This window comes from Phaseolus vulgaris, chromosome 2, assembly GCF_051622355.1.
Source record: "Phaseolus vulgaris cultivar YP4 chromosome 2, ASM5162235v1, whole genome shotgun sequence".
NCBI lineage: Eukaryota > Viridiplantae > Streptophyta > Magnoliopsida > Fabales > Fabaceae > Phaseolus > Phaseolus vulgaris.
In genome coordinates, this window is record NC_143499.1 from 29,215,181 (window position 1) to 29,229,548 (window position 14,368).

The 14,368-nt window shown below is 30.0% G+C and overlaps 1 protein-coding gene across 1 annotated transcript; it reads left to right on the plus strand.

Moving 5' to 3' along the window:
- The first annotated feature begins 7,604 nt into the window (after positions 1-7,604).
- Positions 7,605-8,786, plus strand: LOC137809329 (uncharacterized). Its single transcript, XM_068610458.1, has 2 exons — positions 7,605-8,289; positions 8,371-8,786. Exons 1-2 carry the CDS (start codon positions 7,605-7,607, stop codon positions 8,784-8,786), a joined length of 1,101 nt encoding a protein of 366 aa, XP_068466559.1.
- The last annotated feature ends 5,582 nt before the right edge of the window (positions 8,787-14,368 follow it).

The window sequence follows — 14,368 nt, forward strand, 5'->3', positions numbered from 1 at the left end:
AACACACACAAAACAACCCTACTACAACCAAATGTCTAAAAGCACGGATACAAATCACAAAGACAAATAAAAAATCCTCACCCACAACCAAACCCACAATATCACGCCAAAATGAACCCACTCTCTTCAAATCCCACAAAAACATTACCTGCCTGCCGACCTTCAAACACCAAAAGCTACCTAACAACTTCAAACCTTCTGCAACAAACACCAAACCCCTTTGTTGGCCAAATACCAACGTTAGTAACACCCAGCCCGAAAAACAAAAAAAATAAAAGACAAGTCATAAGAAATAAACTGTACCTCCCGATCCCTCATAAACTTACACTCACAAAGACCCCTAACGTCACCCTTACTTTTTAATTGACTTCAAATAAGCCAATGGGTCCAAGCACCATTGAACGTAAGTAAACGAGACATCGTACACCCTACTCGTGAACCATGACCAGACCTTAAGTTGTGCCAATACGAAGATCTCCGAACAATGCATAATTGTATTCATAAGCACGAAAGACAATAAAATACCCAAAACCTAAATATAAACATGAAACCTAATTATGGGAGAGACTTTTTTAATACTCAACATACTACTCTTCTCCAACATTCACAACATGAAGTAGATCACATCATGACTCGTCCATTTCACAAAGTTGTCCGTGAGCAATAAATCTAAACTGATATGTATACCATAATTGGTTTGGTAAGATAATATTTACATATATATATATATATTATTTAAATCAATTTTTTAACACATCTTATCATGTTAAAAGATATCAAGCATTCTTCCAGAAAACATTCAAGAATGTAAAGTTTTTGTTTAACTTAAATTTAGAAAATAGAGTTTAGTAAGATAAAATTCACACCTATTATAATTAGACCTTATCTTAATAAATCATGGTTAAGAAGAGTTGAATTGTTAAAGAAAGTGAGTTGAAGTGGGTAGGAAGCAGTTGATAGAACAGTATTCGGCAATCGAGGGAAGCCTTGGCACGCGTGTGTGGAGCTAAGACGATGGTTGAGCAAAATGGTACCATTGTTTGCGGCAACCGTAAAGAAACTGGGACATCCCCACGCGCTACTATTCTTAGAAATATACATCATGGTTTTTAGGTCCCTAGTAATTTTAAAAATACTCGATTTGGCGTACAATTTGTAGTTCTCAAATGCTCATAAAGCTTCCTCTTTGTCTCCAAATTTCTCCACCTTTCCACACATCCTTTCCCCAACCCACGTGAACAGTGAACAACGTCCCATTCACCAATAAGATTCGATCTCGCCGGAATTTTAATTTTCAGATGGCACCTCGATCCAAGTACGTAACGTCTACTGCGGATTGATTGACGCAACTTCAGTGCTCTAGTCAAGGAGCTTAGCCAAGTGTCAATCATCAGTTTGTGTACGGAACCTATTTATCCACTATTTTATTGCTTACTATTCCAGCTTTGGAAAATGCTGCTTTATTTTACTGCTCATTCTGCCTCTTCATACCTTCTTTTTCTAGCGGCATGGAATCAGTGAACCACGTGAAACTTAATCATTTTTCACTACACTCTTCACCCTCACATCACACTTTTTCTCCTCACTTGCATGTGTGTCCCTTCTCCTGTCCAATTATGATTCTCATGACCCACCCATATCTATCATCAATTTACGTGTACTGTTCATCAGCGTGGCTCTCAAAAGTAGTAGAACTGAACCATGAGGGCATCTCTGAAACCTAGCTAGCTAGCTACCATGCATGCTGAACTGAATCTTGCTTGTTAATGGTTTCTCTCACTCGATGCCATCCTCAACCCAGTTAATTACATAAATTTATCATCAGATATATAAAAAATTATTCTGCTTGTGTATTTTTTATTTTTGGACAATGATGCAGATTGCTGATATGATTCTGACGGCTAAAGAAATTTACATGGGGTGGGTTTAAAAGCATTTACAAGCTAGCATATCAACATTCGACAACTAGTGGGTTTTTTTCTTCTTTTTTTTTACTTGTATATGTGGACTGTGGGTGACGAAACATTTGACATTCATCAGAACGAAACACTTCTGATTTTAGGTTTGCTCTGTTTTAAACTCCAAATGGAAAACACAAAAGAAAGGATGCATACAAAGGTCGTGTGATGATAATAGAGAACTGATGTTTCACCACTGATTTTAATAATGTTATTAATATTTGAATCAATCAATAATATTTTAATGAGTAATTAAATAAATAATTATAAACAAATTATTTAACTAATATTGATGTTGAATATACCCGTACGTGAGTGTCTATAATAATTTGAAAATTTTCATTTCGTTACTATAGTCATTTTAAAATCGTCATTAGCACAAGTCAGTTCATTACCGCTGATAAAAAAAAATCATTTTATTATGGTCGTTTTTTTGGAAATTTTACCAAAGTGGTGCAGTTTTTTTTGAGATTTACGTAAATGGACAGATTCAAAAAGTATTACAAGAATGAACATTTTTTTGTCAAAGTTGCCAATAGTGTAGGCAACATAAATTAAATTAATTAATTTCTCTACTTTTCTTTTAATTAAAGTTTCCAATCTGATTGGCAACTTCAGTTTAAATAAAATTGAATACTGGATTGGCAACTTCAATGTATTTTATCTCAAATGAAATTTCCAATTTTGTTGGCAAATTTAGCTGATTTTTTAAAATAATTAATATTTTAAAAAAATGAAAGATGTATATAATAATAATTTAAAAATTATTTAAATTTACATGAAGTGAATAAAAATAAGAATATTGAGAAAAAATGTATTTTTATAGATAATTAATATTAAAAAATTAAACTAAATTTTGTTTTCACAAAAAACAAAGTTACCTAAAATTAAGTTGGATTTAAAATAGGTTGTGTAATAAATGTAAAATATTTAGTACTTTTTAAATATTATTAAAATTAAAAATATTTTTGTTGTTTTTAAAAATTTGAAATTATGTATGTGAAATAACGTTTATAGTTGATAAAATTATAAATAAAAAGGGTAGCGTTTAAACAATATTTATAAAATGATATTATACATGATTAGAAAATAGAAATATAGGAAAAGTTGTCATCTATGAGAAGCTGTGCCACATGGTGGTCTTCTTCGTTGTCTTTGTGGTCGTCCTTGTGGCTGTTGTTCGAACTTAAGGGTAGGAGGGGGCGGAGGTGGAATGCCATCATCAGTGCCTTCGATTTCATTGTCATCACTCTGATTTGCGGACACTTGTGAAGGCATTGTTGGTCGATAATACTGCATAGATGACATTGGATTGTAGGCAGATGGGGGTGTCATGGTAGAGCTTGCAAAGGGATTTGACGGGCCAACAAACAATTGTTGTTGAGATGGAAATGTTGAGTAGTTGAAAGGTGGTTGATGGAATGATGATTGGAATGACATGTGAGATTGATCCCTATATTCGAACAACTGGGTCGGTTGAACACCTGGTGGACGAAAAGATTGTTGTTCAAATGATTGAACTTGAGAAGAAGACCCGACATGATGTTGATAGTGAGGTTGTGTAGTCTCCTGTGGCATATCATATTGTTTTGAAAATATGTGTTAATTTTGGATAAGTGAATGAAGAATAATAAATAATTTTGTAATTGAACTTACATCATCATCAGACAATGACTGTATAGGCGTGATGTAGCGGATAGTATGGTTGATGTACTATTGCATGTATGTTGAGTTGTCATGCAAATGACCATTTCCGTTAAACTGATTTCCGTGAATTAGATGATTACGACGGTCATTCCACATAGCTATCCATGCGACATGATATTGTGGCCAATATCGATAAGTTCGTCCTCTCATATCCTCTTTGTGAAGTTGATCAAGGTTGAATGGGTCACTTGGAATACTCTGTCGAAATCCAAATTGACGCATAACCCTGTCAACCTGATGAAATTCAACAGTTGCAAAACATATGAGAGGAACTACAGCCCGTGCAGTTGGGGAAACCTCAATAGTGATCAAGCGCCTAACATATTCCACTCGATATGGAGTCCAAAGAAACTGTAAATAAATGTTTGAAACATCAGTAATATGAAATATTTAGTTAAAATGATATGTTAGTTTATATATTTGTCACAACCTCTTTAGCTTTAATGCCATCAAATATTGCTCGTATTTGTGGAACAGTGGTTCCTCCTATGTGCGTCCTATGCGTCCTCCGAGTCCACCTAACGTAAGCAAAGAAATATTAAGAACTTCGTTTTCTTATCTCGAAAATTAATACAAAAATAACATACCTTTTACCGAGTGGGAAACCAACTCCTTGTTGAACTTCTTCATTGGTCAATGGTTGAAGTTGTGGAGAAATGCATGTTAGGCGTTCCCATGCCCAACACTGTAAAAGTAGCGTGCAACCTCCAATATTATCTTGATTAAAGTCTATTCCGTGATCGAGCGCACGATACAGAGAAGCCAATACAGCTGACCCCCAACTATAATTCCTTACGTTGTTCAAGTCAGCCAACAATAATAGATACATTAAATGTACCTTACTACCTGAAGAATCAGGCATCAATAGACTCCCAATAAGTGTTAATATGTGGGCTCGAGCATGTTGAGCAATAACATCATCGGTTGCATTATGTGGCAGTTCCTGAAAAGTGTTGTTAAGCCAAGACAACTTAATTGCATTTCCTTTTATCGCTGTTGATGGTGGTATAAATCCGAGCAACTGGTCACATAAAGATACTAAATCACCACTAGTAATCCCGGTGACAACCTGTCCATCAATAGGTAAACCCAATATTAATTCCACATCTTCCAAAGTAATAGTTGTTTCACCGAGAGGAAAGTGAAAGGTATGAGTCTCTGTTCTCCATCTTTCCACTAATGCTGTAATTAGTACATGGTTGAAGTCAATGTGCTTAAATTTTAACAAATGTCCAAAACCAGAATGATCAATTAACCGTTTGACTCGTTGGTCAAGTATATCCTCATGCTTTAGTACCCAACTTGCATGTCTTCTGGGTCTCAATAGTCTTTCATTACCTTCCCATACATATTTAGTAACATGTTTCTCTTGGAGTCGCAATATAGACATATTCGCGGGAAGACGATGAGATGCCATAAAATTCTAATAAAATGATTCCTGAAAATACAACCAATTTTTAGAATACCTTTATAGATAATTCCTATTAAAATGATATTATCAATAAAAATTAATTTTCTTAAATTAAAGATAACGAAAAGATATTTACACATACTAATTAAAGAGTACTTAGTATAACATATTATAAAAATATTGATTGAAAGTAATATATTATGTACAAACAATAAAAAATATAAGAAAAATAAAATAAAAATATATTTTTTAGCAATTGTTTGTCAATATTTAATATCAATTAATTATATTAACTTGCCTTTTTTTATAAGTTGATAATAATTAAATTTCATGTTTTAAAGTATCATTTTTAAATTCCTTTAACAGAGTATAAGTATTAAATATTAAATATTGTTTGTGTGGATAACTATTAAAATATAAAATATAAGTATTAAAACCATGGAACGGTTTTGCATTATTAAAACCAAAGTAATATAAGTATTAAAATATAAATATAAGTATTAACAGGTTTTGCAATGGTCTTTCGCTAACAATGAACACTGCATTTAATATTCCATAAAATTCTAACCTAATGATAAGTCATTCGCTACTTCATTCACTTATGTTCCCTCTCACCAGAAACCATGGCTATCACCACCTCCTTAACACTTTTCTTCTTCCTTTTACACTTTTCCATACATCTCCCGAACGTACACTTGTGATGTTACATAATGGTTGATGTTTCAAAGGCTAGAACCAAAGTAAAGGGTAAAATATAACCTATATCACATGTACCTTTTTTGTCATTTAATTCATTCAACCATATTCTTTTCTGCACATGGATAACAAGTGGAGAATAGCATGGATAACTCTTTTGCCCATTGGCTCTTTCTCTGCTCCATCAAAGATTCTTATTCTATTTCTTATTATTTATAAAATACTTATTGTTTATAAAATACTCTTACTTATTGGCTATAATGAATACATTGTATGAAAATAAAAAATAAAAAATATTAGTTGAGTTTTGTTAATGTTTTTAAAACAGATTTCAAGTAGTTAATTTTGTTTACAAATTTAAAGATATTAGTACATTAGAACTAAATTATTATAACTAAATTCTTTTACATGTAATTTTCTCTCATATATATAGAACTAAATTTTAGTTAAAACTAAGATATAATTTTCTTCTGGAATGAACAAGGGTTCATGAGTAATGCCACCATGTAATACAAAAATACATACAGATCCATCCACAGAAAATACAAAAACAATTTATGAGAGGTAAAATATACTAATAATCTTTGTTAGCATGTGTATATGCTTGCTACTTCAATTAAATAAATAATTAAAATATTAGAGAGAACTTACCTTTGTGATTGAATGCCACCCTTAAGCACTCTGGAACAATGGCAAAGCTTGAGAGTGTTTTGCACAGGACACAGACTCTATTAAATAGAGTTGCTTGTGTGAGTTTCAAAAAATGAAAGTTTGAATTCAAACTTCATTTTCAAAAGAATCTCTGCCATGAAAAAAGAATCTCTGCCATGAAAACTATAGCCATGACATAAAACTGGACACAAAATAAAGTATTGCTTGGGGGTGCACGAAATTGCAAACAAAGTTGCCAACCATGAAGGCAACTTTTAATATAAGTTGCCAATGGTGAATGCAACTTCTTCCAAAGTTGCCAATGGTGAATGCAACTTCTTCCAAAGTTGTCAATGGTGAAGTCAACTTCTTTATTAAGAAATTAGAAAAAATAAAAATAAACCAAGTGTAGCGTGGAGTGATGGCTTTCTGTCACAATTACATGAGGACTTGACTTATGAATAAAAGTTATTGTACTCATACAGAACATTTGTTATATAATGGAACAACAATGCAACTCTCTAGCCTTGCATTCCTTCTTTGTTTTACACTTTTTCTTCTCTTGATTTCTGCATCCAAGTTAAAAAAATTGAGGACAAGGTTTGTGAGATATATTATTTTCTCCTTCTAGTTTAAAGTTCAAAGAAAGTTGTAAAGGTAATGTAAATTTTCCGTAAGATTCTTATTTATCATGTTTTTTTTAAAATGCAGATGGACACGTGGAATGTCGGTGGAACGTCACTAAGCCAGCATGAGAACCAATAATTACAGACATCGTGGACGACATAAGTGAAGATGGAGATAACTACGACTTTGATTTGGATGATGAAGATGAGTTCAACAGATCTTCACAATATATTCTGTCTGGCAGTCAATCCGGACATAACATCGATTGTGAACTCAATGAACACATGTCTTTCATATCAAAGGAGGCGACATTGAATGCCATAAAACGATACCACATAGACAACGGTTACAAATTTGTTGTCGTGGAATCAAAGCCAGATAGATATGTGGCTCGGTGCATACATCATGATGTAGGGTGCGAATGGAGATTACGAGCATCTTTTAGTAAAATCCGAAGTCAATGGGAGATAAAAAAAATTGATGCATAACATACTTGTTTGTCAACAAATCTTACGGCAGACCATGTTAATTTGGATTCAACCCATATTGCGTCCATGGTGCTGATTTCAGTCAAAGCAAACCCTTCCGTCCCAATTAAAAGCTTAATTGCAGAAATAAAAAATCTGCACGGCTATACTATCACGTATAGAAAAGCTTTGTTGGGAAAACAGAAAGCTCTTGCTTTGGCATTTGGCGATTGGGAACAGTCCTACAATGATCTTCTTAGATGGTTGGATGCAGTAAAAGAAAGCAATCCAGGGACAATTGTGCAGTATATTGCTTCTCCTTGTATGGTTGATGGTGTTCAAGACAATTCGTGTTACACGTTGGATCGGGTGTTTTGGTCTTTCAAGCCTTGTATCGATGGTTTCAATTTTTGCAAGCCCATTGTACAAGTTGATGGGACATTTTTAATCGGAAGATACCATGGAACATTGTTGACCGCAACCGCTCAAGATGGGAATCAAAACATATTTCCATTGGCGTTTGCGATTGTTGAAGGCGAGACTCGGGAGGCTTTAATTTGGTTCTTCCAATTATTGCGACAATATGTGACACCTCAACTGAATTTGTGCATGATTACTGATAGAGGAACCGATATAATTTCAGTATTACAATCCGAAGAAGTTGGATGGGAAGGAGACGACCTTGTTTTTGTGTATTGCATACGCCATATCGCATCGAATTTCAACAAAAAATTCAAAAATGCTGAGCTGAAACGACAATTGATTAACATGGGTAATGACATTCTTTACCTTCTCTCACAGATAATTACGATCTTTTACCATTTAACTAATTTCATTTACTTCTTTATGACAGCTTATGAGATGAAACAATCGATAGTACAGGCAAAGCTATCAGTTATGCGATCTGAGTTCAAGCAAGCATTTTCCTGGATAGATCGCATACCATTAGAGAAAAGGACTCAAGCATATGATGGGGGAAAGAGGTATGGTCATATGACCACAAATCTAGCAGAATGCATTAACTCCGTGCTTCAGGGAGCTCGTTCTTTGCCGATTTCCGCTTTGGTTAAGGCAACTTTTGAAAAAACAAAAACATGGTTTGTTGAACGAGTCTTCAAAATAGACACCATGTTACGCGCAGGTCATTATTATTCAGAAGATATCACAACCTTACTTAGAAAAAATCAACAAGATTCGTCTATGTGTTTTGTGGAAAGGTTTAATGCAGAAAATTCTGAATTTGATGTCCAAGAATTAGCCACCCCCTAACATGGTCGGCGACCTCAATCATATACAGTTAGATTAAATGATTGGTGGTGTGGTTGTGGCCACTTCCATGCTCTTCGACTTTCCTGTCGTCATGTTATTACCGTTTGTTCCTCTTGTCATTTACAAATGACGACATTCATTGATCCAGTTTACAACCTCCACACGATTAGAAAGGCATATCAAGTTGAATTCCACCCCGTTCGAAACGAGGATTATTGGTCTACTTATACCGGGCCAAATTTCATACCAGAGCCCCACATGAGACGTAAAAACTCGGGACAATCAATTACGACTCGTTTGCATAATGAAATGGATCAATCAATTCAGAACAAGACAAAAAAATGTTCTTACTGTCGCAATGAAGGTCATAACAGAGGAAATTGTCCATTTAGACAGTAGAGTCATGCTTTGTAATATTGTTCTCATCAAATATTTTAATATCATCTTCTTTTTAATGACTTATATTGAATATTTTATTTTATTTTTAATACATTTATTTTACATAAATACATGTATATTATTACTTTTTACATATTATATAATTTATACTTTCATATATTATATAATCTAAAAATTTATAAATAAATTATATCACATTTTTATAAGTGTATTTTTAACTTTAACGATATTTAAAAAATACTAAATATTTTTAATTTATCAAACAAATCATTTTTAATCCAATTTATTTAAAATTATTGTAAAAAATATTCATTTTAATTATTCAACTTTATATATCATTTTCTTAAATAAAAAAAATTAAATTTTGGTATTATTTATAAAATACTTTTTTTAATTATATATTTTTATTTTTAAAAATATTAATTATCATTTTTTTAAAAAAAAAAATCAAGTGAACTTGACAATTGAATTGATAATTTTAATTGAAATAAAATACATTGAAGTTGCCAATCCAGTATTCAATTTTAAATACATTGAAGTTGCCAATCCAGTATTCAATTTTATTTAAACTAAAGTTGCCAATCCGGTTGGAAATTTTAATTAAAAGAAGAAAAGTAGAAAGGTTAAGGAATTTAATTTATGTTGCCTACACCATTGACAAAAAAAATGTCCATTCTTATAATATTTTCTGAATCTGCCCATTTATAAGTAAATCTAATAAAAAATTGCACCATTTTGATAAAATTCCCTCGTTTTTTTATCAGCATTTCATTACGGTCGTAACTGTATAAAAAGAATATTTTCTAAGACGACTATATTTTGCACTAATACATCAAAATTTTAACAATTAGAGAATTTTTTGCTGAATGTCACTAACACTTGTCATTCTGCAATTGTTTACTAATGCGTAATATAAGAAATTTTGTAACAATGACAAGATAAACATTATAGATTGGTTGATAAAGAACACATTTAAAAAGCAGTTTTATATTATTAGTTTTAAGGGTATGATCTAAAATATAATTTTCTGCATTAATTCTCAGTAACCGATCTAAAATATAGGGTACATACTTTGTTCTAATAGCAGAGTTTTGAAATTTTGTAATGAGGTAAGTGGAGGTTCGGTCCATACGAGATTTTCTAATTTGATTTTAAATGGGAGGTTTGTTTTTTCTCGTAGTAGGTATGGGTAATATTTTTTATATTATTTTTTGTTAAGTTGTAAAACTTTATTTTATGACTTGCTGCATGATATAACTTTTGTTCCTATTTTGAATCTTTGTTTTTTTTATCTATGTCCATCAAGAAACACTACTTTTAGATTAGACTTCTTATATAAGGATTGAAGAATCCTTCAAATGTTCTAATTTTTTTATTATTGATAAAAAAAATGTACATAATTTAATTAGAAAATAAATTATGTATAAACTTTATTCTAACACAAAAGTAATTTTTGAATTTGTCCGCTTTAAATCAATCTCAAATGTTGACATATTTCTTTTTATGACTTTTAAAAACTAAATTTGCACATCACTTGTAGGAGGAATCAATCTCAAAACCACTTGTAGATTAATTTGATGTACAGTTGATATAAACAATATTATGAACCACTAGTTTTGCTTCACCAAAAACATTTTAGTTCTAAAAAGTACAATATTATAACTCACGCCTTTAAACTTCCTATTCTCGCGTCCTCCATTCTAAAATTACAATGTTTTACTCTTTTGTTCTTATATTTCTTGATCAGAGTGCTCTCATTCTTGGTCTCCACTACATTGTTTCTACTCTCACTAGAGCAAACAGAATTTTAATATCTATTATATGGTCACACTATAGTACTTGAGACAAACAAAAATTTAAATAAATATTTGAAAGTACAATTCATCTTTCACATTAGTAATTTTTTTTTAAAAAAAAGTGCAACTAAAAGAACTTATATATTTAAAGACCTAATATAATAAGGGTGATTACAACAGTGTGTTTCAAGTCCCTGCACAAATGGTTAATAAAGGAGAAAGGTAAACAAAATTCTTTGAAACTCTGTTTTTTACATACTGTATTTTTTTATAGCTAATAATAAATAAATTAAAATAAACTATTTAAGGGATGATCGAACTTGGTTGTAGAGGTAATGGGGGCAGAAAAACATTTGTTAGTGGAAACTAAATCGTTTATGGGCAAATATGTGCCCCAAAGGATCAAGAACATAAAATTAATGACACTGACAGAGATGTAACTTTTAGGAGGGTCATTTTTATTATAAATCAAATGGAATTTTTCTGCTGTGGTGTAGGTATTTATGATGCTAGATGATTAGGTTAAGGGTGATTACAAGATTACTATGAACAAGCAATCAAAGTAAGGAGGCGAAAAGGAGGAGATGCTTCAACAAATGCTGTGAATCAAAACACCTAGAATTCAATGTAGAGGCAGATCTCATAGCAAGGTGGTACAAAAAAACTTCCATCACCTGGAGGATGGTGTGGAACACCATGGACATGTAGTAATATGAAATATAACACAGGTCAATGTGCATCTCTTCTGTTAGAACAGGTTGAAAAGAACTATAAGAGAGTGCAATAAGCACTTGTAATCACTTAGTTTAAGTTTTTTGTTATTTTTCTGTTAGTTTTGCTGTTATATGTTAAATATAAGGGTTGAATTTTTTTTAAGGGTCAACTGTAGATGGGGATGGATTTACGCGGACGAGGATGGTTTAGATATACTGAATCAAGCAAAAATGATAGCATGTAAAAGTGGAAAAAGTGTGAAAAAATTCATCACTTATGGAAGGAGAAATGTGAAGAAAACCTCGTACACAATGTCTCTTTTACTTTCTTACCCTTTTGGTCACAACAAGAGGACACATAATCTATTATCACTGTTTTACAAAGAATAATTATTAATTATTTTTTTAAAGGTAATCAATATTTTCATATACATAATCAATAATGAATGTTTCCTTCATTATGTTTTCATATGCATAATGAATTTTCCATACTCATAATTAATATTGCCTTCATTCATATATTTCAAATTCCTATTTAAATAGGACATAAAATAATATATAATTTATATTTATTTAAGATTTTGAATATTTTAGAAATTTTATATATTTAGATTTTTATCTAAATAGGACACTAAATAATTTATAATTTATATTTATTTAGGATTTTGAATATTTTAATAATTTTATATATTTCAGATTTTTATTTAAATAGGATATTAAATAATTTAAAATTTGTATTTATTTAAGATTTTAAATAATTTAAAAATGTTATTTATTTTTTATTTTTATTAAAGTAGGACATTAAATAATTTAACATTTGTATTTATTTATAATTTTTAATATTTTAAAAATTTATATATTTTATATATTTATTTAAATATGACATTAAATAAGTTATGATTTCTATTTACTGAAGATTTTTAAATAATTTAAGATTTGTATTTATTTAAGAATTTTGAATAGTTGAGGAATTTTATTTATTTTATATTTTATTTATTTAAAATAATTTAGGATTTATATTTATTATAGATTTTAAATATTTTAAAAAATTTATATATTTTAAATTTTTATTTAAATTGAATATTAAATAATTTAGAATTTGTATTTATTTAAGATTTTAATAATTTATAAATTTTATTTATTTCATATTTTTTATTTAAGTAGGACATCAAGTAATTAAGTAATGTAGGATTTTGAATATTTTAAATTTTTTATATATATTTTTTATTTTTAATTAAACAGGACATTTAATAATATTTAGTATTTACATTTATTTAAGATTTTAAATAATTTAAAAATTTATTTATTTTATATTTTTTTAAATAGGATATTAAATAATTTAAGAATTGTATTTATTTAGGATTTTGAATATTTTAGAAATTTAATATATTTTAGAATTTTATTTAAGTAAAATATTAAATAATTTAGCATTTGTATTTACATTAGGATTTTGAATATTTTAGAAATTTAATATATTTAGATTTTTATTTAAGTAAAATATTAAATAATTTAGCATTTGTATTTATTTAAAATTTTGAATTATTAAAATTGAATTTTTTATTTGTATTTAAATAGAAAATTAAAAATTCCTATGGTTCTATTTCTTGGGGCTTTCGCTATTCAGTACTATTACTTGAATATATTATTACCTAATTGTCCTTGGACTTTGGTAATTTTTTATTATGTGGAAGAAAACAGGCTTTCCATAATGGACTATAATCAGAAAACTGTTCTTCCTGGACCTCTATAATTTTTGCGACAACTTACATTAAATAAATGTAAAAATACCTTTTTTGTTTTTCATTAAGAAAATAAATAAATTTTTAAAGTCTTACACATCTTTTTCACCTATTTTTTCCCTTCATTTTATCTTATCCAGTCACTCCTAAGGAACTCTACTATTTTCTTGCATTGGTTTATCACTTATTTGGGTGTCCTTCGTTTTTTAAAAATATTTTGGATTATATAATTAGGAAAATATTTTTGAATTTAAAAGTATTCTCTGAATTTATAGAATTTGGAAGGAAATTAAAAAAAAATCCAGATTACATAATCTCGAAATTAATTTTAGATCCAGAAATAGTTTTTGAATTAATCTAAATTACATAATCCTAAAATATTTTTTGGATCTCATATTAGCTTATGGATTATGTAATAGAGAAGCTAATCTCATATCCAGAAAAGATTTTTGGATTATGTAATCTAAAATGGATTATGTAATCTAGAAGTTAATCCTGAATCTAGAAAAAGCTTATGGATTACATAATGTGAATGCTAATCCTTGATTTGAAAAAAAAAATCTAGATTACGTAATCTAAAATATAAACTACACGACACCATGAATTTCATATATTTTAACTTTTTTATGTAAGGGCATTTTTGAAATACTAAAACTTATTGGAGGTGGCACAATAATGTACGGGAGGTGTAGGAAGAAGCAGTCGAAAAATTGGGTTCACTGCTTTTCACTAAATGAATAATTGATAACGGGCTTGACTACTACAAAATAAGACAATTGCTTCCTGCACCATATCACTGCACCCGATCTTAGCGGAAAAGACGAAACTGTCCTAAAAAAAATTTCGAAATATGTGTTCTGGATATTTTTTTCCGGAACGAAATTTTATATTACGGATTTTTTTATCCGGAATTGATTTTTTATTTTTGTTTCCGG

Excerpts from the sequence above, each read along its gene's own strand:
- LOC137809329 (XM_068610458.1), top strand. The coding sequence starts at position 7,605 with ATGGTGCTGATTTCAGTCAAAGCAAACCCTTCCGTCCCAATTAAAAGC. Across the intron at positions 8,290-8,370 it reads ACGACAATTGATTAACATGG|CTTATGAGATGAAACAATCG; the intron begins GTAATGACATTC and ends TCTTTATGACAG.